The sequence below is a fragment of the Nilaparvata lugens genome, chromosome 3 (genome assembly GCF_014356525.2).
Source record: "Nilaparvata lugens isolate BPH chromosome 3, ASM1435652v1, whole genome shotgun sequence".
NCBI classification, from domain to species: Eukaryota; Metazoa; Arthropoda; class Insecta; order Hemiptera; family Delphacidae; genus Nilaparvata; species Nilaparvata lugens.
Window position 1 is genome coordinate 55,966,304 of NC_052506.1, and position 26,495 is coordinate 55,992,798.

The 26,495-nt window shown below is 33.9% G+C and overlaps 1 protein-coding gene across 2 annotated transcripts in view; it reads right to left on the reverse strand.

The window, feature by feature from the left end:
• LOC111060468 (gem-associated protein 5) overlaps positions 1-26,495 on the reverse strand; it is a 50,635-nt gene that overhangs the window by 18,090 nt on the left and 6,050 nt on the right. For both annotated transcript variants that reach the window (XM_039424092.1, XM_039424093.1), the window contains 10 exons: positions 24,823-24,984; positions 22,884-22,988; positions 22,228-22,383; positions 21,273-21,378; positions 17,471-17,642; positions 16,256-16,333; positions 12,604-12,730; positions 10,579-10,766; positions 8,039-8,154; positions 1,727-1,901 (listed from right to left, as the gene is read on the reverse strand). In XM_039424092.1, the coding sequence (XP_039280026.1) occupies positions 1,727-1,901; positions 8,039-8,154; positions 10,579-10,766; positions 12,604-12,730; positions 16,256-16,333; positions 17,471-17,642; positions 21,273-21,378; positions 22,228-22,383; positions 22,884-22,988; positions 24,823-24,984 (1,385 nt within the window). The remainder of the gene's footprint in view (positions 1-1,726; positions 1,902-8,038; positions 8,155-10,578; positions 10,767-12,603; positions 12,731-16,255; positions 16,334-17,470; positions 17,643-21,272; positions 21,379-22,227; positions 22,384-22,883; positions 22,989-24,822; positions 24,985-26,495) is intronic.

Below are 26,495 nucleotides of genomic sequence, written 5' to 3' on the forward strand. Positions count from 1 at the left end.
TAAACGTTTCTTTCGGTGCAGCAAACTGTCACTTTGCGCACTAGTTGCACAAATAACTAATTCGCCCTACTTGGATGTAATGATCTGGTTTTCGTGCGTCATATGGAGGCCAAAAGTGATTGTTTTCTGACCAGGCCGGTAAAATTTTTACGGCCCTAGGGCTGTAAAATAACCTTGAAGTCAGCTGATTCTGATTTGATGTGAACGTGTTCACAAAATAGTTTATGAAACGGAATTAGTTTATGCTTCTAGAATTGAATAAAGTATTCTGCAATAAGATACTATCAATTTATTTGGATGAATGAAATACAGATAAGATATATTATAAACTATTCAAATTCGAATTTCAGAGTAGGATAGAACTTCTAACCTAAACATCCGCAGTCGACGACAACAAGCATTGTTGACATAATATCATCTTATTGTCATTTGAAAGAATAAAAAAGTATAAACTCAACCTCCCACATTAAAACATAATTGAACATAATCTTTTAGGTTATTTAGACAAATCAGAATAAAAAATAAAAATACTTTGACAATTTTCTGATATTCAGATTACCTCAGATTCGCTAGTATAATATAATATACCTTCCAGTTTTGCTTTTGGAAGTGCCTAATAAACAATTATTCTCATATATACTGTATATATATTGTTTTATTTTTCTGTGTGGCGAAAAATAGCTTTCGCACCATGGGCAAAAATGTGTTTCCGGCTCTCAATCTTTTCTAGTCCTCGGCCTACGGCCTCGAACTTGAAAACCTATTTTGAGCCGGAAAAGTCTCATTTTCGACCCTTGGTGCGAAATATACTATTACTCAATAATTGAGTAAATGACTAAGCCGTCTTTTTAGACAGGAAAGTTACATGATAATGCGTGATAGTTTTTATCCATAGAAAACTTGAGTTTCAATACTCATAATCTGATGTAACATGATGAATAATAGTCTGTTGTGACTTCAAATAATAGTGATGGGTGTGTTGTGACAAGATGAATAATAGTATATTGTGACTTATATGGAGAAATTCGAACAAAATTTTGAATAAACATAAACGTCATTTCGAGAAAATATAGCTAACTATCAACAACACATGATTATAAAATATAAAAATCACCTATATTATTCGACTGAACCAAAAAGCGGGTAAAAATGATACGCTGGAGATCCTTTATCAACCTAACTTGCAACAAGACCTATTCACTGTAGCAACCATTCACACAACAAACGATAACAATGTATTAACTATCAGATATGTATTAAAAAAAATAGTATATTGCTGAATTCAATAAATCAATCCATATAAAAAAGTTTCATAAAACTCATGAAAATTACCCATTACACGGTCATAAAATTGCATAAATATGATATGGTCGTGGATATTTAGTCAAATTTTAACAAAAATATGATTCTCTATTATACTCTTGTTTTCTATCGGGTCTTGATTATGCTATCAAATATTTGATGATTATAAACGATGAAATATCTATGATTAGATAAATATATAATCGTAGGGATGTGTTATGATTATGGAGCCCTCCCTCGAGGGTTTAATAGTTCAATAGCAGGTTCTCTTTTATACAACAATAAAATATTATAAATTTATAAAACAAATTTACGTTTGAAATTTGATTACAAAATAATATTATAAAACACATTATTTTACTTTTGAAAATTAAGAATGTGATAGAATCAAAGTATATGATTTTGAGCAGTTGAGATGGCTCACGTTTTTCGGAGGGCCGCTTGTCGGTCTGCTCGGACAGCCTCCAGACGCGGAGCGTGTTGTCGGCCGAGCCGGAGATGATGACGTCAGGGTCGAGTGGACTCCACACAGCTGTCAGCACGGCGTTGTGATGCGACAGGTAGCTCACCAGTGGCGCTTTGTTTATCACGTCCCACACCTGCACAACAATCACATTAAGATGCGTTAAGACTAAAGTGCTTCATATACTAGGGAACTTGGATCGGCCTACTTGGTTCGGGGAACCAAGTTCGTGTAGGATTTGCCCAAGGATACCAGGATAGCAGGTTGCCTCGATCGCGTTTACATACGCGCATGAGATGGCATGAGCCTACGTCAAACTTCGACCTCTCGGCCGGCAAACGCCGGCTTCCCATAAGAATTACATACAAAACACCATGTCAAAAATCAATTCCTCACATAAAAACCGCTGTATTGATAAAAAACATGAATATGCGATTCAATTCAGAAAGAAACAAGCTTCACATCAATGTGTATTTTGAAAACATTAATTTATTTCGAAAAGTGTAGAAAGTCCTTGAATCTATCACTATAATTATTTAATCGGTAAAACCGATTCATATTTGTGAAAAGGCTGGTAACTTATTTGTTTTGGACTTATTTTGAACAATAATGGAGCGAACATATTTGATTTTATGCTGGTCGTCCAATTAAAATGATTTTAAAATGATTGTTTCTGATTTGACAATCGTTTGCGAAAATTGATAGTATTGTCGCCCGGAATACTAGTTGCAAGCATTTTTTATTTATGACTATTTGTCCAAGACTTTATTAATTGACAAATACCTATAGTGAGGTCCACGTTATAATGACAGTATTTGATCAACTTTGGTTTTGCTATCCTTGTCTATCATTCGACAAAGCCGGTGTTACTATTCTTTTCTAGGTTCACAACGATGCCAATTATGTTTTTGACAGTGTGGAAATATAATTAATCAATGCAGAGAATCGACATCGCTATTCTTCTATCTTAATCCACTGCCATTATAACGTGGACCTCACTATAGAACCAATTTAGCGAATTCATGGAACTGTTCACCATAGTTACAAGTTATTTTTAGAACGTCGAACTGTCTGGTTACTAATAATTATTTCAGTTGTCTACTGGAAAGCGTAGTGCCAACACGTTGCTCTTGTATTGTGTTTTTGTTTCTGCTCAGTGCATTATTATTATTATTGACGATTATGAGCATATCAATTTTTTTATAATAATCAAGACAAATAAAAATCTTTATATTGTTTAAATGATGTTCATACATTCTTAGGGCTTATCTAGACTGTTTATTGTGATAAAGCTAGGCAACCGTTGATGGGTTCGCATTGTTTCAGGAGTTGTTGATAAAAATAACGTTAATATCCTGAAATTCCTAAAGAAGCTGTTAGTTCTTTCCACAGACGTTCATAAGGATAAAATTTCTAAATGAGAATAGAATCTGTTTAAGAGAAAGAACTAAAACGATGCAGAAAAAACTAAGAGAAAGTACAAAAACGTATTTGAAATGGTATTATCAAATCAAATCGGGTGTTCAAACGATTTGTTTTAGACTCGCCAGTAACATTTATAGGATTTTTACTGAAAATTGGTTTTGATATTGGTTCAAAGGGGATAAAATGCTGAACATTTTGGTGTCAATCACTTCTATGTAGTATTGATGGTTAATTTGCTATGAGGGCTCAAAGTTTGGCATTTTTACATTTGAATACATGTTAAGCCGGGCCGAGAGGTCGCAGCATGACGTCACACCATAGCCGGCTGCGTTCTCCACGCGTCTTATGGGATCAAGGCAACCTACTATATACTATTCTTGGGATTTGCCCACACACTGTAGTGGGGAGAGCGAACAACCGTTCGTTACTTCAGTGTTTTTCGGGGTCCAGAGATGAGTGTTTCAAATTTTGAAGCTGCTGTGGGAAGAAATATATTGAATATATATAGATAGAATATATCGCCCTAGCGTACGAACCGAACAAAGTTTTTAATCCAGATTGAAGACCAAGTTCGTCACGAATTTGGTTCACGGTTCGCCAATTTTCCACATAACATACACTGGGGAACTTGCTTCGCAAGAAGTCCGATCTAAGTTCCCTAGTGTATGGGGCCCTTAACGCACGTTTCACGAACAAGGATTCGCTAAGTATGGAGATCGCGATCAGAGCGCGAGCATGAAACTTATGCCATTGTTGTGGGCGGGAGCTTGGCCAGTTATTTGCGCAATATTTCAAAAGTGCACAAGTATGTTTTTCATCAAAATGTAGCACCATTATACGAGTATACTGTACACTGTATTTCGAATAATATAAAAAAGGCAATTTAGAAGAAAAACGTAATTCCCTAACTTACCCTTTAACCTTTAAAACATTATAGTCCAGTCACTACCGGTATATAAATTGGTGTTTGCAATGTATATTGTAGTTCTGATTTTTCAATATATTGTTTGGATACATTAGAGAAGTCTAGAACCAATTTCGCATGCGAAATATCCAATATCTTCCGATTGCCACAATTTAAATGTATAATTCGAAATATCTCTGGGCGTAATTTTAAGTTCTTCAACCTGAGACCAGAAAGCGCACAAAATTACGCCCAGAGAGATTTTGAATTATACATTTGAATTGTGGCAATCAGAAGATATTGTTGATTGAAATCTAAAATTGATAATTTTGTTGAAATTTTACTCGTTTTTGTAACTTAGAACACATTAGGTATAGAGAGTTCCGGATGATTTCATTCTATTCAGAATTTTATAATGTGAAAAAAGGCGAGAGCAAATTTAACTGTCCGACGACTGGGTGAAAATAAGCTGAAAACTATAGTCTGTGTAAAATAAATTGATACTTGGCCCTCCATCCAAAGAAATTACAGGGTTGCCAAATCGTGTGAAATTGCAACTTTCTTAAATTTCCAATTCAACGTCAGAAAATGATGTAGAATATCATCCCCGATATCCTAGTAGTGCTAGAAAAGATCAAGGGTTGAAGGATTGAAAGGAAATTTAACTTTCATGATAAAATTAAAAGCATCACGAAAATTTGTTTTTCTTTTGAATATCACTTTTCTCAGAATCATGGGTCTTCTAATGCGTAAAAATTTTATATCAAATTAACGGGGAGAATGTGTCCTTTCTATTGGTGTCTGGATACTTTTTATCCAACCTTTAGTTATAAATGATTATGTTCATCAATGTCGAGACATTTCGAGTAGAAAACATAAAATTTTCGACATACTAGAAAATTTTTTGTTCCTAAAGATAAGTAGGTGGTGAAAGCGAGAAAGTTTCTCAAAAATAATTGAAATTATTTTTTCAATTGTCAAAAGTAATCGGAAGATCGTATTTTGGTCTCCAAGGAATTTTAAAGTTAGGAGGGCGGCTGCATGGTATGCATTGTGTACTAAATTGTATGCTAAAGGCTGGCAATTTACGAGATATTTGACTGAATTATTTCAAACGTAAGCAGATGATTGCCTCTAGAAAGGCTGTAATGAAACACAGCTTGGATTATTCGAGGCGAGGTTGTCATTTTCACTATTCATAATCAGGTGGCTTGCAGTTGCTGAATTTTACTTTCCTTGCTCTAATATTAAACATCTCCTCCCTCAGCGAAGGACCTACAAAAAGGCCAGAAGTGGAGCTCACGTAGGTCACGAGTTTGTGGGTGGAGAGGCCAAAACTCACCACTGCTCAAAGAAGGGCGGCCATTCAGGCAAAACTTCTTGGGAGAGGTGAGGCTTTTGACCCTGCAAAGTTTCGGAGGGGCAAGAAGAAAAACCCCAAGAGACCAGAGATGGGTGAAACTCCAGGCACAAATGTGGGTCAAGAGGCTGAGTCAAGGGTAGCCAGGCGCCCTAGCGGCAACTTAGCGACCCCTTCCTCAGTGGAAGGACCTTCAAAGAAGGCCAGGAGTGGAACTCACATAGGTCACGAGGACCAATCAGTCTGAAGAGACTGCCAAGTATATAACACTGGTTTGCTGGATTGCGACTAGCAACAACGTGATGAATGGGATGTTAGCATAGGGAAAAACTTCGGCTTTGACTAACTAACATACTACTTGGGGAACACAATAAGCTTCGGATGACGTGTAGGGTTCATTGAACCTTTGAATCCTTGAATCCAAATCAAATAATATTCTAATCATGTTTAGAAAAAAATCAGTGATTGGAAAATATGTCTTGAAATTATTTCAGATATAATTGACACTACGAAAACTGATAATTTGAAGCCGAAATCAGTAAAATAAATCAACAGTACAGATGTTTCATTATTAAAATTGAAAAATATTCACCACTTGACAGTATTTTATTGTTTGAATTCGCTGAGCGGTTCGCTGCGCAGCGAATTGCACGGTTCTCTGCGCTGTTCGAGGTTCGGTTCGGCATGTGTGGACATACCTTAGTAATGAATATCGCAAGAAAACCTACTCGTTCTGATAGATCCTATCAATACAGGGCACCGATAAAACGCCTGATATTTATAAACGCCACATGGATACACCAACCTGCATACACCATCATTCATCACTAATACACCACTTATCCACTAGCTAAATTCAACTCTGGCCTTAATAAATATAAAATTGGTTAGTTGACGTATGTATCAAACAAAATTCCCGTATCTCAAACAAAATTCCCGTACATTTCCCGCCCAAATGAAATTCACATGCAATTCCCGGATTTCCCGGTTTTCCCGCCGCGTGGACACCCTGAGAATTTTTCTATAGGAGACCCCATGCCATAACACAAAGGGGATGGAATACTGCCTTGGAGCTAATACAATATTACATTCTCTCTTTTTTAAATTCGATTAAAAGTGACATTTTATATAAAATAAAAAGACTAAGAAATTGTCAAAAACCACAGCTAAACTCAGTTTATCAGAGATTGACAATGGCGTAACAAGCAAAACCGGTCTTTCCAACTTTCAATAAAATCTGTGATTTTTACAATTTCCTAGTCTTTTCATTTAATATGAATAGTTACCACAATATCAACTACACCAAAAGACATTTTATATAGGTATTTTTGATTAGCTGTTTGGCGCAAATAGCTATCAATGAACGACATAACTTTGTCACCTGGTCATATGGGACATATATATGAATCATATATTTATCTCATATTGATCAGGATTTTAGAATTTTAATTTAGGAAAGTTTAATGAACAGTGTTTTTGTCTTTGAACAATTTGTGTCATCGACAGAAAGATTGTTTATTTCATTTGTTATCAAAATTATTGTAGCTTCTCTTTTGCTTTTGATAACAAACGTGATCGCTTGTGCGACTGATAAAAATATGTATTTGAAATGGCTTCATGTTTGGCATTGACTGAGTTATATATTAATACCCAAAATTTTACTTTTAGTGGTGTGTGAGCTCGTTCGTTAGGACTGTGAGTAAAGTCCGGCTGTTCTGGTGAAGGGGATAGATTTTGTTCTTGTTTTATAATACAGTTTTCCTGTCACAGTTCGGGCAGTTTAAAGATAATTGTATTATTGAATAGGAAGGGATCTGAACCCACTTCATTAGATCAGTTTTTTGATTTTTAATTAATAATTAACGTCGCGTTCAACCAGTGGATGCCAAATTGGGAAGCCATTTTCATAAAGGTAGGTGACTACTGAGTCAATGTTTTAAATTTTTCATAACCACAACAAATGAATCTTCACTAGCAGCAAAGCGAGTAGCCCTTGAAATATTCATCTGTTTATTATTATTTCGTTATTTCTAATTATAATTCTAATTTTGTACAAATAATTTATTGTTTTGTTTTAATTATCAAAAACCTGTACGATCATTTCTTGTTTTTCATTTTCACACCCTTACATATTCAGTGTAGGCACATATTGCTTACAACTTAAAAAATAAAAAAATCTGGTAGCCTGCTGGGACATAATGAGGATACTATTTCTCACTTTTTCAAAATATATAATAGCTAGTATTTACTCACTTTTTCTAATGTAGGATGTGAGATTTTAGCAATGGTAATTCTATTTTGACGTATGATGTTATCATCATATGAAAGTAGTCATGTGATTAATTCAAAAAGCAAAATCGTTAATAAAATAAATAAACAAGTTAGTTTTTACGAGAAAAGCTCAATGTTTTAGATCAAGAAAATGTAAAATGTAAATGTGTGAAATTAATAAAAGTTAATGATTTATAACAGGATATTGATTTATAGAATAATATCTTACACTAATGACTAGTAGCTTACTAGAGATTAATTACATTAATAACTAGTAGCCTACTAGAGCTTAATGGGGATGTTTTTTACTCACTTGCACAGTATAATCATAAGATACAGACACAAGTCGTCCATTGATGTGGGGACTCCATGAAACCTCAACAATTTTCTCCTTCTGCAGGTTGAAAACAGCAACCTCCTTGGTAGAATCTGAAAGCATGGAAAATTAAAAGTAAACACCATCAATTTGAGTTACGTATATGATTTAATTCGAGATCAATGCAGTATAACAATTTTGTGCAACTCTATTGAAATTTATAAGAGCTGTTCATTACAAGATGTTGTATAAGCAATACAGTACAAGAAAGTCGGGGATGAATTTTACACAGTTATGTGGCTAAATTAGACAGAATTACATTTGGAAACTCATTTTATACAATTTACACGGTTTTTCCTTCCACTAAAAAGTCTCTTTGATATAGGTATTAGTATATTTGGAATACATTGTATGTTAATGTATGTAAATACACTCAAGTATTTTATGTTTATGTAGGTATCAGCTTTGTATACAAGTGATTTCTGCTGGTTAACAAGTTATTCATAAAAAATCAACCAGCTACGAAAAAATATGATTTCATAACAAATCCTGAAGAAGAAAACGAGTGATGAATATGTTATGGTGTGCCTAGTTCACACTATCACCAATTCGCTGGCCAAGCTGACCAAGTTGGTCTTGCTATCCACACTGCAATGTGACCATTTATGGATGCTCGGCTGGCCACTCGCCTTCACTTGGTTGGCCTTTGCTCGACAAAATTTGCACGGATTGTAATCCATATAAATTTGACATGGCCCACTGTACTATTTCAAGTATTTATCGGCTAATAAATATTTCTATTCAATTTAAAAAAATCGGAGCGTTGACAAGCTAAGGCTAGTGAAGGCGAGCGTTGCTGGCAAAGCAACCATCCATACTCTTGCGCTCGTCGTCATTTGTTGAGCGAGAGTGTGGATGCAGCATTAGACTATTATGAACAATGAAAGAATGAAGAAACATGACCGATCTTGAAGAAGTAAGAAACAAAACAATTGAATATTGTCAATCCCACTTTTGATTTTGAGCAATGAACCGCATGGTTAGAAATATGTCTAGTAAAGCGTAACTGCAGTCCATTGTTCAAGTTGGAAATTAGAATTAAAAATATTCAAGTGTTCTTTCATTATGAAATTCCACAATGTGAATAAAGAAAAGAAAGATAAACATGATAGTTATTAGTTATTATCAATAATTATCATTAAACGAAAATCCCAATTAAATGCTGTAAATCACCCCGAAGACTTCTGCTACTGCAAATTTGAAGTCTTCGGGGTGATTTACAACATTCAATTGGGATTTTCGTTCAATAATGATATTCATTAATTAGCATTTTTGAACAAATGCTACTTCAAATTCAAATTTATTGATTCTCAAAAAAATATACAACACTTTCAAGACAAAAAATATATATATATATAAGAATCTACACCTGCAAAGAAACCCTGTGCGCAGGTGTGAGTTGCAATATAAATGTTTTTCAAAAATATTTAACAAAAATGATCCAAAACAAATTTCTTGAAAAAAATACAGAATAAAAACTAGTACTTAATAATAAAGAGGATACTAAAAATAAAGGAACGGAAGGAGAAAAGACGGAAAAAGCCAAGAAGAAAGAAGAAGACGAAGAAGAAGGAGAATGAAGAAGAGAACGGTAAGAGGTAGGTAAGTCAACTGCAACCATGGAGTAGACGAAAATTAGTTTATTTAAAACAATTTTTCCTCGATTTTATTTGCTATTATCCATTTATCTATGTCTGATCTAAGCCTTTGGTTTATGTTTGTTTTTTCAAGAATATTTAAGGGAATGTGGTTTATTAATTTATTGGAAATATAAGAAAACTAATACTTCCAATATTTCCAATTTATTTTCATCTGTAAACATGATAGACTATGAAAAAGGAAAGAGGAGATCACTGACAACCATACGAGATCCCGAAGAAAGAAATACAATTGAATATGACAGATAAGAACACGAAAAGAGGAGAGAAACATGACTGATACTGAAGAAATGAATAAGAAATAAACATATACATATCCTGCAAGATGAAATTGACAATGCAGTTAATAATGGTGGATTGAAAAAGAGATTAAGGAAACATATACTTATTGAGATTATATTGAATTTATTGTGAATTGAGGGGAAAAAATTTATTAATAATTATGGGAATATGAAATAAACTTAGAATTATCCTGTATGATTAAATTTAAGGAATGCTCTAGTCATTTCACCACGAGAAGAGCTCTTGCAGCCATCTTGAGGAACCACTAAGCTTGTGCAGATCTAGCAAATCTACGGTAGAATACTGGCCACCAACTGTGAGTCTTGCACTGAATCTCAGCCATCTTATTATCAGGACAATAAATATAATTGTTTGAAAGTATTTATTATATTTCTGTAAATAAATGAAAATATCTCGATTGCATTATATATACAGTATTTTTATATATAGCTTTGCAAACTATATTTTTTGTAATGTAGCTAGCATATGTGATTTTGACGAGAGTTCTTCTCGTGATGAGCCACTATGTACACCTACCTGGTTGCACGTCGAAGACCTTGAGGACATCGGAGGCAGTGGCAAGCCAGGTGTGGCAGGGCGAGAGGCCACCGGCCGCGTCACTGGTCACCGTCGCCGGGTGCCAGCGAAGTGACTGCACCAGCTTCTTGTGCGCGAAGATCATCTGCTGCTTCACCAGGCTTGTCGCGTCCAATATGTAGATCACACTGCACAAAAAATTGTCAATTATTATCGTGTGTTTGTATTGAATTGAATAAATTTGAATTGTTATTTGAAATAGAGGTTGTATTGACTAAAAAAACTTTGATCCATCTGAGGAATCGAACCACAAAAGTACAAGCAAATAACGACTGTAATAAAACATAATCAATCTTAATATTATAATTGTTCTGACATGTTCTATCAACTTGATAACATAATAATAATATTCAGTTATTAGAGTATAAACCTCCACGCGTGAGGGTGTCACTAGCTCAAATGGGACCCCCCTGCATGTGGCTGCGAGGAAGCGCAGCTGTCCGGAACTGCAGAAGCATGGCTGTCTGGCTGTCTAGTAGGAAGGAAGCATGGCTGTCTGGCTGTCTAGTAGGAAGGAAGCATGGCTGTCTGGCTGTCTAGTAGGAAGGAAGCGTGGCTGTCTGGAACTGCAGACATTGAGGTCTGGCAGGGAAGAAGCACGGCTGTCAGAAGCATGGCTATCTGGCAGGGAGGAAGTGTGTCTGTCCTGAAGCATAGCTGAGAGTATTTCTGGTTCAGAGGTTTGAGAAATCATTGGTGAGAACGTGTAAGCCAACAAGGACTTGGTTGAGGATCACATGCTACTGTACCTAACTTTTCAAGTTTTATTAATTATAAATTGATTAAAATCAGAGAATCTAAATTGTTTGTTGTACGGTAATTTTGTTGTTTGTGGATTGTTTTGAACACTTTTGTAATTGACTGCAATGTTTGAAATTGCAAATTGTTGAGAATCATGTCACGTTAATAATTCGTTGTTTAGCAGAATTGAATTGGCAGGCAGTAACCTAATAGCAGTGGCAGCGGGGCATTCAAGTCATTGCTGCTTCTTAGTACCTGACGGATGGAGGCAACAGCAGGGTGCACACCTACCTGTCAGATTGTGCTGTTGCTCAAAAAGTTTAATTCAATTTCTCGATAAATATAGTGGAAATCTGGAACAATTAACGTGGAAGGAATATTTTAATAGCTTTCTAATAGAATTGCTCGGAGCATCTACAAATGAACAACTATTTTCACTCTCCTGAGTTTTTATATAATTGATAAAAGCAAGAAATACGATATCATAAAATATCTATATATATAAAAGCGAAATGGCACTCACTCACTGACTGACTGACTGACTCACTCACTCACTCACTCACTCACTCGCATAACTAAAAATCTACCGGACCAAAAACGTTCAAATTTGGTAGGTATGTTCAGTTGGCCCTTTAGAGGCGCACTAAGAAATCTTTTGGCAATATTTTAACTCTAAGGGTTGTTTTTAAGGGTTTAAAGTTCGCGTTTTACCATGTATATTCTTCTTCTCCCAATCTCTTAATTATAATTGAAATTTCCATATCATATGTTACTATAGAACTATAATCTAGATAGAGTACCTCTTCGAAACAGTTGTTAACTGGCAACTAAATTAATAATTTTGTCAGGTTGGCATTAAGTTGAGTTGACTTTGTTAGGTTGGCACCAAGTTGAAGATTTAAATGCATTTATCGCGGAAAATTTGATTAGGCACTGCTACTTCAACCCTGAGAATATTATTTTACTAGCAGTCAGGCTCGCTTCGCTCGCCATATCCGTTTAGCCAGCCGTTTAGTCTGGACCCCCGACTGGATTGTCCTAATATATGATAAAAATGCCCAAATGAAAAATGCAGGCGAGCGAAGCGAGCCTGCTGATCTCATTCTTGGACGATCCAGTCGGGGGTCCAGGGGGCGGAGCCCCCTGGCTAGACGGATATGGCGAGCGAAGCGAGCCTGACGGCTAGTTATTCATAATACCTCCATAATCAACTGATCAACTCACCCATTTTCGTTTCCCAATGCAATGACACTGCGATCAGGCTTCCAAAGAATATCAGAGCGACCGATTGGTTTATTGGATCCTGACGTTCGATCGGCTTCCACGAACTTCTGTTGCAAGTTCTCCGGCTCTGAAATTGATTCAAAATAATAGTCATGAAGCCAGATTTAAATCCGATGAATACTAGAGAATTACACTTTCATTCTATGGGTAAGATCCGAAAAAAGGTGTTGAAAGTCTTTCATCAGCAGTAAAACGCCAAGTTAACATAAAAAAATCAATTAATATACTTGCTTGATCAAACATTTATCTTATCAAAATCAAAATTGTTTATTTATCCTTAATAATAATAACAAAAGATAAAAACTTAGAAATTAGAAATACATAATTAGAAATATAATAATACACAGTATTGAACTGAATAATAAAATAAAAATAAGGAAGGTTCCCGCAAGATTAAAAAACCTGTGCGCAGAGGCTGAGTGTTTGAAAAATCTATATATTTTAAATTTTCAGGAAAAAAATATGAATAAATTAATTCAGTGAAAGGAAACAATAAAAAACTGAAAGAAAAATCACTGAATTTGAAAAGAAACTTACTAAACTTAAAACGAAACTAAAAAACAAGAAGAAAGAGTAAGAAGGAAAGGGGAGTAAGAAAGGATAGGGGAGAAGGCAGAGGGACAGAGGGAGACCTAATAGAATTAAGTTTTGTTTCTCAAGATGAATATTGGAGAGAATAAGAGAAAATTTGCTTGGCTTTGGCAGCCACTATTTAAATTATTATGTCATTCGAAGCCAACCACTCATTTATATCTCTTACCAGCTTTTTACTCAACTTATTGGTGATGAATTGACGAGGGATTTTATTTATGAGTTTTGATACAATGTATAAGAACTGTCTTCTGCAGATAGATAAATTAGTGTCAGCAACCTGAAAAGTAATGGATGAGGGACGGAGATTGTATGTAGATTCACGCAAATTGAATAGATCTTTATGTTTGTTCATATAAGTTATGAGAATTTTAATATACAACTGCCTTACAGTTTGAACCTTGAATTCAAAAAAAAGATTTTCACTCGGATAGCGTCTAGGCTTTCCTAGTATGGCTTTGATTAGGGTTTTTTGAATGACAACAATTTTATCTGTATGATTAGAATAAGATCCACCCCAAATTCTAATCCCATATCCCAGATAAGATTGTATATAGGCAAAATATATAACCTTTGAAATCTCTTTGTCACTAACTTGGCTAATATTACGAAACTTCTTATCATGTTTAAGTTTATTACAAGTAGTGTTTATGTGGACATTCCATCTTAAATGTTGGTCAACCATTTTGCCAAGATATTAAACATGTTGTTGTCTTTTCAACTTGGAGCATGAGCAATTAGTCAAATCTAAATTTGGGCAATCTGATTTATGCATAATTATGTTGTCTAGAGCATGTGGCAGACCAGCAGCAGTTGGTGAAAATGTCATGAAGTTACTTTTATTTGTATTTAAGGTCAAAATATGTTTATCAAGCCAGGATTTTATAATTTTAAGACCAGTTTCTGATTTATTCTTGGCTTTCTCCCATGTTGCTCCAGTGAATAACAATGACGTGTCATCCGCGAAAGAGATTGTCACACAATCCTCAACCTCTAGTTTGATAAGATCATTGATGTATAAAAGAAAAAGAATCGGTGACAATACTGTACCTTGTGGAAGGCCGTAATCAGAGAGTTTTTTGCAGCTAGTTTTATTGTCAATTTTGAGGAATTGATATCTATTATTTAGATAGCTGGTGAGAAGTTTAAGGGGTACTCCACGAATGCCTAGCTTTTCCATTTTCATTAGAAGTTTAGAATGTGGGACAGTGTCAAAAGCTTTGGCAAGGTCTAAGAATATAGCTATTGTTTTCAAATTATTATTAAAATTATTAGAAATTGTTTGGGTTAGAAGAGCAATGGCATCTATTGTACTTTTATTAGATTGAAAACCAAATTGATGTTTATGAATGATATTATGCTTTAGTAAATAGGTAACTAGACGGGATTTAATTAATCTTTCAAATATTTTGGAGAAACTGCTCAACTGATAGGACGGTAATTTGCTGGATTTGAAAGGTCACCCGTTTTATGTAAAGGAATAATATTTGCTAATTTTAAACTATCTGGGAAATGATCCTCCAAAAAACATCGATTTATTATTGTAAGCAAGATATGGACGGCGGGAGAAGCCTCCACCAAATATGTAAGCAATATATGCCTTCACCAAATATGTAAGGGTGGGAAAATGAAAAACAAGAAAAGATCGTACAGGTTTTTGATATTAAAACAAAACAATAAATTATTTATTACAAAATTAGAAATTACGAAATAATAATAATCAGATGAATATTTCAAGGGCTACTCGCTTTGCTGCTAATGAAGATTTCAATGTTTGTGGTTATGAAAAAGTTAAGAACAATGACTCAGTAGTCACCTACCTTTTTGAAAATGGCTTCCCACTTTGGCATCCACTGGTATTTCGCGGCGTTAATTATTAATTAAAAAATCAAAATAACTGATCTAATGAAACTGGTTCAGATCCCGTCCTATTCAATAATACAATTCTCTTTAAACTGCCCGAACTGCGACAGGAAAACTGTATTATAAAACAAGAGCAAAATCTATCCCCTTCACCAGAACAGCCGGACTTTACTCACAGTCCTAACGAACGAGCTCACACACTGACACACTGACCAAAAGTAAAATTTTGGGTATTAAATATAACTCAGTCAATGCCAAACATGGAAGCCATTTCAAATACATATTTTTATCAGTCGCACAAGCGGCACGTTTGTTATTAAAAACAAAAAGAGAAGCTACATTAATTTTGACAACAAATGAAATAAAAAATCTTTCTGTCGATGACAAAAATCGTTCAAAGACAAAAACACTGTTCATTAAACTTTTCTAAATTAAAACTCTAAAATCCTGATCAATATGAGATAAATATATGATTCATATATATGTCCCATATGACCAGGTGACATTATTATTGTCAATGGTCTGACAATAAATGGCCAAATAATTGTTAAGCATTTATTGTTAATTCTGTCAAAACCTGGAGCTGCGTTAGTTTTTAACGATTTCAAAGTGGTAGAGACTTCATTTTCATTTGTAGGAGTTATGAAAAACGATTCATTTGAATTCTGTAAACATGAATCCTTGAATTTGTTACCAGCAGTTGAGATGGGATTATTTTTTTTCAATTCTTCAGCATGAATTTTTCCAACCTGCACAAAATGTTGATTTAGTACATAGGCATCCAGTTTTGGAAATTGTGTACTTCTTTTCCTTCCCAACATTTCATTCAATGTTTCCCAAATTTTTTTAGTATTATTTTTATTATACACGAATACATTCTATTGATTGAATAGATGCTTGTTCTGCGAAATTAAAGAATAAGAACAAAGGCCAAGAATTCATTGTCAAAAACTTACTGAAAGCTATCAATACCATGAAAATTTTTCAAAAATATTTTTTTTCTAATTAAGACGTTGTTTTCATACCTATTTTTATTCAATTGAGAATACTCTCTTTCTTCATTGTTGGAATCATTATAATACATTATTTACTCAATTATTGCGATTAATCTCTGTTCATCTAAAAAAATTCAACTAACCTGCGTCAGGGGTTTCCAAATTCATTTGGAGAACATCACCATCTCCTACTGAAAATAGCGCCAATTTGTCTTCTGAATCTGAAATTGTGAAAGTGTACTTCATGAAAGTAAGTTGGTGAAATTAAAATTATAATATCAAATTAAATAGCTTTGATTTTGCCAAAATAATAATAATGAAATTACAATAAAACAATAATAATATCAATGGTTGATTTCACATCAATTAATAAGAATTCTTAATTACATAAAATCTTCAAATTACCCTGGCAAATAAAAGTAGTATAACAAGTTGAAAGACTACGTTATAGCATGTTTATATAAAATATTTAACTGTATTTAATACATTAGTAGGCTACGAAGAAAACTACACTACAACAGCACAACATTGAATAACATTAAACATGCAAAAATACGTGCTTACCGTACAGAAAAAACTCTTCAACTTGATTTACAAGAGAATAGATGAAAGGAAAGTAGCTTGGTCCAATTTACCCTAAAACCCTCTGTCTAAGTGTCCAATCACATTCAAAAATTGTTGAGACAAGTGTTTGGACAAAACAAGTGGTAATTTGTAGATTTTATAAGATAAATTTCCTTCAAACCTGAGTGGTGTGAGCCAGACATTGATTTATTATTATCAAAGCTATAGCAAAATTGTTTACAATTCTTCAGCAAATGGATGCTTTTAGTCCATTTGCAAATTTTAGCCTCTCAATGAGCTCAGGAAAGCTTTAACCTAGAAAATATTACAAAAATGTCAATGAGAGTGGCTTTATCGATCTATATCGATTCAAGTATTTCATTTATTTATTTATAACTAGCAGGTAACCCGTGCTCAGCAAGAGTCTAAATAAAAACTTGACCAACTGAAATCTTGAAGAATTTGAAATAGGTCTATAACCATCCTCGGTAGATTAAGAATCCATATGCAAAATTTCCAGTTAATCATTCCAGTAGTTCAAACTTGATGATGCGTCATTCATGGTTTTCCTATCCCAACGTGTGTATCAGCTAATTTTTTTCCTTTACAGTATTATATATACTATAGATTATAGAAGATGATGTCTATCGCTTGAACTTAGCACACAACATAATTTTTCTACTATGCTACGAAGATTGTTACGATGCTTAATTCAACTTTTAATACAATAAATATGTAAAGCAGTTTTATGAACAAATGGAGGTATTAAAAAAATTGTGGTGATAGTAGCTTACGTTTTTCAGGTTTGATGATGGGCGGCGCCCAGCAGAGTCGATAGACGCAGCGACGATGGTACTGCCTGAAGATGACGGGTGGTTTGGAGGGGGAAGAGACGTCGAACAGTCCCACGCGCCCCTCCCCCGTGCCAAATGCCAGCAAGTTCTCATCGGTCGGGTGCCATTCCAGCTACAAACATTATACAAGTTCAACTATTGCAAACTCAAACTGAAACAGTACCAAAGTCGAAAGTTAGTCTTCGGCGAAGAACATAGCTGTGTCAATTATTGTACAGATGGAAATTAATGAGAAATTGCATTAATTTATTCAAATGCTAATATTTATGAATAATTATGATTATTATTTAACGAAAATCCAAATTAAATTCTGGAAAATAATTTTTGGATAGTAGCTCTTATCGAATTTTCATCTAGCTGTTAACCCTGTTGTCAATAGTAGCAGAAGTCTTTGGGGTGTTTTACAACATTTTTTCTACAACTGCAGTATTGGATTCCAATACAATAAACCATTTTTTTATAACTTATTCAATTATTTTGATAAATCAATGTAATAATAATAATAAAATGATACTGAACAACGCGGGGTAACTTTGAGGGGTTTACAAATACGGAGGACCAAGGAAAAATACATAAAAGCGGATTGACCCACTTGATGCTGTTGTAACGATGCGGTTTTAACGACGACTCGGGGTCTCAGCCAGCTCTGCTGGGAGATAGCACCCTTCTCCTCCTCGGAGAGATAGGCAGAGTTAGGTAGGGAGAGAGAGAGAGAGAGAGAGAGAGAGAGATTGATTGTTTGATTGATTGAGTACTTTATTTATGTAGATTACAATATATACTGGCTTATACACTTATATACAATAGCTTACAATACAGCAAAATTATAGATGAATTTACATAATAATATAGACTAAGAAAATAATTATTGAACTGTATATGATATGAAAAAGTAATTTGTAATATAATAACTATAGATAATTATATTGTTATGCTTCTTCGGAAAGAATATTAAAAATATCCTCCCCACTAACTCTCTACCAAAACGTTAATTTAATTAATTAAACTAAGGATTTATTTATTAATGGAAATTTTGTGAAAGTTTTAATTAATATAAATATTTAAGAGAAAAAAAAACAGAAAATTGATAGAGTAAAATAATTATATAGGTAGATAAGATCAAATTATTGATTAATAAAATGAAGTAGGCTGAAAGTAGATCAGGGTAATCAACTTTCAGTAATATACAGCAGTATGCAGTGGATAATTTAAAAAAAAACATGAGTTTATATAATATATATATATATATATATATAATTCATTCTAAAACAGGTTTAAAGGTTTGTATTTGTTGGATGGGTGGGGGATGGTTGTCATGTGATCGTTCTAGGGCCGGACAGTTTCAGTCATTTGTTCCAAAAGATGTTTTTTAAAGTCAGGATGAAGCTCGCTCGGCTCTCGATGGACCTGATAGAAGCAGGAAGTGCATTCCATGCACGACAGGCACTGATTAAGAAGGATTTTGTGAAAATAGTAGTTCGATGATTGGGTATCCTTAAAGTACTTTCTCCGGTTCTAGTATGTGAAGCATCTATCCTCCTACCTTCAGAGACAAATTTGAAATCATCTTTAAAATAGTTCGGATTACCGTATTTCAAGATATCTCTAACAAGCTTGACTATTCGAAAAAAGCCTTTGATCGGGAAGCTTTAATGCTGAACTAGCAATGTGGGCTGGGGTGATATGATCATGGCGTTGGAGAGAGTAGACGAAACGTAGACAATAATTTTGGCAACGCTGTAGTTTATCATTCAGAGTGACTTGCATATCGTTAAGAACAGAATTACAATACATTAAATGTGGGAAGATGAGAGATTGAACCAATAATAATTTAATGTTTCTAGGGAGAATATCGTGCATTTTCTTCAATGCATGCATGGCTGAGAATACCTTTTTACAAGTTTTGTTCACTTGTTCTGACCAGTCAAGAGTATTTTTCATAATAATGCCTAAATTTTTAACTGAGCTACAGTAAGGAATGTCATTACCGTCTACACTAATTTTGTGAATCGATTCAAGGTCAATATTGTTTATAAGACGAGAATATCCAATTATAATGGGTTGTGTTTTGATGGGATTAAGCTTAAGGTCATTTTTCTTTGTCCATTCCACTATCGAATTGATATCCTGATTCATTATTCCAACTGTTTCATTAATTTTTGTTATGGGACAGCTTAAATATATTTGAAGGTCGTCTGCATAAGTATGGAAACTGGAGAATTTGATAATGAAAGAAAGGTCATTAGCATACAAAGTGAAGAGGAGAGGGCCTAAAATTGAACCTTGTGGTACTCCATGCATAACGTTTTTCCAAGTGGACTTATTGTCACCGACAGATACACATTGTTTCCTACCTAATAGATAGGATTTAAACCAAACTAACGAGTTGTGACTGAAACCAATGCTTTAGAAAAATCAAATAGGGTGAGGATGGTGCATTTTCTTTGGAGAGAGAGAGAGAGAGAGAGAGAGGAACTAAAAGCAATAAGACGCACTGTACTGATTGCGTTCTAACCAGATACAATTTAATTATTCTATCAAACCATAATAGTTTATTTTATAATGATTTATTATTAGAATAAGATAAAACAATAATTAGTATCATCTACAAAAAAAAATTGGGGGTGAAGCCGACCTCTGGTAAATTTCAGATTTACGCCCCAAAATACATAAAAAACCGACGAGAAATAAACGATAATTCTTTCGGGCTGTTTCCTATAAAATTACAGTGCACTATTATATAGGGTGATTCACATAAGGTGTAACAATAGGTAAATTTTTAACCGTTCATTTTACAGAGAATTTTAAATGTGCAACTTCCCTTTTTTGTAACATTTTACATGCCATTTTAAATTGAAAATTTTGCCGCCATCTTCCAAAATGGAGTACAACTTTATTTATTTGAATGGCAAACCCCATTTTTATGAAATTTTTGGACCTAATAACCGTTAGGTTTATCAAAAAAAGAGTAAAAATGTCTTAAAATTCTATGTAGAATCCAAAAAGTATAATAAAAAATGGGGGTTGCCATTAAAAAAAAAATAAAGTTGTCCTCCATTTTGGGAGATGGCCAAATTTTCAATTTAAAATGGCATGTCGTAAAATACCCCATTTAAAGTTGGCTGTCGGATTAATTGTTTTTGATATACAGGTGGTTAATAATTGAAAAACGCTATTTTATTGGCTTCATGATAAGAATACAAAAATGCCCTCCAGCTCGTAAACCATTGGCTTTATCAAAAAAATGACAAGAGTAAAAATGTCTTAAAATTCCATGTAGAATCCAAAAATAAAGAAATGGGAGTTGCCATAAAAAAAGATGGTGGCCAAATTTTTAATTTAAAATGGCACATCGTAAAATGTCAGAAAAAAGTTGCAAATTCAAAGTTCTCTGTAAAATGAACGATTAACAAGTTACCTATTGTTGCACCTTATGTGAATCACCCTGTATAAGTTATACTGGGATGACTAGAACCATGTTATCTACTAAAGAAGGCGGTGGAAATCTGAGACTTGGCAGCCCGTAGTCCTATCATTTCCACTGACTTTATAACGTGAATCTCACTATATCCCACTAACCGTCTACTGTACGGAACTTTTGAAAGTGCCTTCTACTGTCTACCTGACTGTCAATACATACTTCAGATAATGGCAATGAATTATAGGTATCGATTGATCATCAAGAATATAAAAATGAGAAGTGGAAAATAAATTGCTAAATTAAAAACAAATGGATACTTACAGCCATGACTTTTCCATTCACTCTCTGCCACAGCACAGTAAAGTTGGTGTTCTCTGAGGCCATATTCCAAATCAAAATTTTCGAGTCACCAATACCGATGGCAATCCTGAAAACATTATTTTCCTAATCAACAAAATGAGTATAAAGATATGATCGAAATACGAACGTTTTATTCAACAGTTATGTTACTAACAATGTATTGTCTCTCGAGACTTTAAATTGTTGTAATGATAGATCAAATCATAAAAATGTACTTAGATACTTCTAAGTAGAGAATCAGTTACAATTGTCAAACCAGTTTCAATAGAATAGTATATACATCATAAAATTAAAATCGCATTATTAAATTGTATCGATAGATTAGATCATGAACAAAAAATTAATACAAAAAACCACCTCTACAGAATTATGTTCGAAATTAAATTCGAATTGGATACTCATCTATTTAATACCAAACAAATTAAAAAAGACCATCACAAACATTAATATTTCTAACAAATTTTCAATCTACAATTTTCTTTCTATCAGGAATAACGATAAGGACTAATGTATCGAAGGACTTTATTTAGATTAATTTAACAAATTATTATAGAGTATCAATTTAGTGCTCCGATGAATAAATTACGATCCAAAAGTATTTTTCAATATGTTAATGAATAACCATCGAAAGTTCTATTCAACAGTAATGTTACTAACAATGTATTGTCTCTCGAGACTTTCGAGACTTTAAATTATTACAATGATAGATAAAATCATACAAATGTACTTGGATACTTCCAAGTAGAGAGTCAGTTACAATTTCCAAACCAGTTTCAATAAAAGTATCTTTATAATAAGATTGAAGGAGTAGAACAAATTCTTCCAACAAAAGGAATAGAATGAAGAAAAACCATTAGTTGGAACAGTAAGAGATGAAATCACGTCAATCCAAGAAATTCAAAGTTTGATTGATTACCTATTCGGATCGAGAGGTGAGATAGCCAGACAGTAGACAATGCCTCCGATGGTGGTGATCTCAGCGGTCACTTTCCCTGTTCTCAGCGACGTGCAAATCAGCTTCTTATCAACCGCCGTCGACCAGATGTGCCTATTCTCCTTGTCTCTATTCGGTCTGTAAACAAAAACAAGTTGGAAGACACGATCCAAGAATAAAATAGTGAAATATATTAATATTATGATAGAAGAATTTTTTACTTGGAGGGCAAAATATGAAAATCTTCACTTTAAAAAAGCAAAGGTGGAAGAATTATTATATTATCATACATTTCTATTGAAAAAGGATCACTATGTATAATCTGCTGTTTCAAATTGGATTGGAATTGAAAAGAATACTATAAAACTCTATAGTTCATCTATGAATGTGTCTTGAATGTGCTTTATGTTGTCATAAAGTCTATCCATAGCTTTTGTCATCTAAGTTATTCTATATTATTAATGATATTTTTGTACTAATTAATTATGATCAATATGAACTCATCATGAAGTTGTCTGTGAGCCTTTAAATGCATAATTCAAATGAGTCAAAAGTAACGAAATGGATTGTTATAATAATCACGGTGAAAATGGAAGCCTTTGTAATAAAGAGTAATAAATATTGAAAATAATAAGTACCTTGATGGCAAATCAGGACAAGCAACGCAATACAATCCTTTGGTGTGATTTCCATGCAGTGCTTTCACCTTGGGATTTGATGGAGGTGTCTTGTTCTTGAGTAACCTGTCAAAAAAAACAACCTTGTTGAAACATTTCAAAATTTTTACACAGGATTTCCATAAAACATTGCATAAACATTTCAAAATATTAATATCACATTCGTTCAATCATTTAAATAAAAGTCTATACTTTACAACAAGGACTGACTTTTCTAACCTAAGTTTGAAAAGATTTATAATCACGTTATACAAATTGAGATTGTTTTATAAGATAGGCTAAACTGATAAAAACAATTACTGAGGCTGGCCACTAACGGCAGAACATGCATGCCATTCACAGTCTTCTTACATTGTTGTGTCATTACAACTGAAATCACCGCGAAACGCTTCGAGCAAAATTTTTTGAGGTTGGGTTTTTGTTTATCTTTTCTTCGCTGCTCTATTTTAGGTTGAATTATTTTTCTATCATCATAATTTGTAATTTTTTAGTGGTTTATATTTATTGTTATTGGTTTTTTTATTTTGTTGGAAGCCTCTCGCTGATGATGAACATGAGTATGTGTTTAATTATTATTATTATTAATCAAAAATCCCAATTAAATTCTGTAAATCACCCCGAAGACCTCTACTGCAAATATTGACAACAGGGTAAATAGCTAGATGGAAATTCGATGAACGCTACTATAAAAAAAATATTTATCAGCCCGGGAATCGAACCCAGTACCTCCTAATTTCAGGTCAGGAATGCTTACCCTTACACCAAACTGACAATCTCTGTATAGCAGCGCTCAATTTCATACAAAGCCATAGCGGCCAGCCAGTCTACAGATGAAAATAAATCGGAAGTTGCATTTGTTAAAATGCTAATTGATGAATAATTATTATTAAACGAAAATCCCAATTAAATGCTGTAAATCACCCCGAAGATTATCCAGAGATTGCGTTATCCAGATAATGACTCTGCTATCCAGAGATTGTCAGTTTGGTGTAAGGGTAAGCATTCCTGACCGGCAATTAGAAGGTACTGGGTTCGATTCCCGGGCTGACAAATAATTTTTGTATAGTAGCGCTCATAGAATTTCCATCTAGCTGTTTACCCTGTTGTCAATAATTACAGTAACAGTAGTCTTCGGGGTGATTTACAGGATTTAATTGGGATTTTCGTTTAAAAATAATTATTCATTAATTAGCATTTGAACAGATTCAACTTCCAATAATTGGAAATAAATTATTAATTTCCATATGTAGTATGTGTTTATGTAAACATGATATGAAGATTTATCATGCATGTTCTACCAGTTAGTGGCCAGCCTAAGACAATCTTAATATGGTACTCATGGTAGCAAAAGTTTGTGAATTTCTAAATTTAAATTCGATCCAACATTTGTGTATGAATTTCAAAATCTGAGTTAACGAACTCAAATACATTTATAAATCAAACTGATTCTTAGGCCTACATTTTAAAAGACTTTTGCAAAACTAATGAAAGTCACTGAAGACGTTTTATAGGACCAATTCATTAGTGTTTTGTGCCAAGACAAAGGTTAGCATTTCTAAATGATCAACGTTTATTGAAAAAAGAATCATGCTCATTGGGTTGAAAATGGAAAAGAATGCTGGTGCCATCTAGTGTTATTTCGCCAAAAAGCTTGAGAGTACTAGATGGATAGATAGTGAAGAGGTGCTGGATAAAAATGGGATAAAGAGCTATAGTGAGTTTCACATCCAATTGTCAGCGTTGGTCAAATGGGAAGCTTTGATGCTTTTCTATAAGGAATGCTGACAGTTTGAAGTGAACCATAGATAGATGGCGGCAAAAAGCAAGCGGTGCTTGACTTTGCATGAGGCTTAGTTCAACATCGCCCTAATAGAAGAGTATTGCGACAATTAAAAATTACTTGTCCTTTTCCTTCTCTTTCTCTCTGGGTTGAACATTGGCCAAGTTCCACTCGAGGAGTTCTCCGAACGGCGATCCGGAAATCAGCGTGTAAGGATCGATCCATTTCACACAGATCCAGGATGAAGGAGACGTCTTGTCCCATTTATCGGCAATTTTCCGCCTGCAACCAATTGAGAAATTTTAGTTACGTTTCTACTCATTCAAATCAAGAGTAAAATTATTTACACAGTAAAATTGCTATTATTTTAACTTTTAGCTTCTATTGTGACAAAAAGTTTGATTAATTGGACTTAAACTTATACTGGGCTAATAATTAGACTAGTATGAAACCAGATCAGACAAGAGATTAGACAATATAGAACTACAGTTTCTTGCATATTTGCAGAGAAGAAATATACAGATAATTGATGAGCTCTTTATGAATCTCTAATTTTATTGATATTTGTGCAGCTTACAGTTAAGATGGTAAAATTTCCCAAGAGTTTCATAGCACAAAAAATTTGAATTTTCAGTTTCAATAAACATTATTATTTCTATTCCATCCAATGATCTCTTGTAGAAGGGGTGTTTAGATTTTTCAATCTAACAAAGAGTGAATTCATATACCCTATCAAGGTTCATAATACTATCTGAACTCCTCCATAGAGTAGGCACATATATACAGAAATTACTTTATCTGAATTCTGTAATTGTTACCTGACATTTGTTTCATGTAATATGAGCTTTCGTCTTTTCAAGACAGGAAACATGAATAAATTTTCCAATTTGAACCATTAATATGGTACCATGATCGTGGATAATGGTCAACTGTAATTCCAACAAGAGCAATGATTATTGCACAAGTAAAACCAAAAATGTCTAGTTAGTATTTGAACAAATTAAACCTTAATTTTAATATTGATATCAAGCTTGTGGACATGGTCAACAGTAGTTTAAACAAAGTAAACTATGATATGGTATGAAACCTGATAAATTGTAATTGTCCGAATGATCAGAGGAGGATTTGTTCTGGAGTTAGGAACTCGCACTTAAAGCGAAATACAAAACTTGTATAAGAAAGCCAATCTATATTTTGTTCGAAATCAAATGAGATAACGACACTCAGAATGTACTACGATCGGCTAATTCTCACCAAATGCATGATTCTCATATGCTGAGGAGCTCTGAATATGATTCAAAATGAGTTGTAAAATCACTTTCCGGTGTTTCGGAGCCCACCTAAAACTGTAAATCCATTCATTTTTCATTATCATTCGTCTCATTACCATCGCACAAACCTAGAGCTCATGTGGGCAACATTCTCAGCAAAAAAAATGAAGGACATTCAGGGTGTCGTGTTGGCGAGAAATCGGTGACTATGAATAATAAGAATTAGCTTTTGGTGAGAATCGGAGGACATTATGGGTCTCGTGTCGGCGAGAAATAGGTGAATGTGAAAACGGCCATTAGAAAATTTGTTGCCATGTTAAGGAATAAGGCCAAGACTTTGAGCAATTGATAGCGTTACTTGTTAGAACTCTGTGGTACTACTTGGACAAATTCCTTGAAAAATGTATGTGTTTAAATGGCGAGACTCTAGCGCCTCATAGCTTGATGACACACAATTATGTGGACAACTGGTTTGAACTCAAAGTGGAATCTTGCACAGCATGCCCTATCCCATGTTCCATC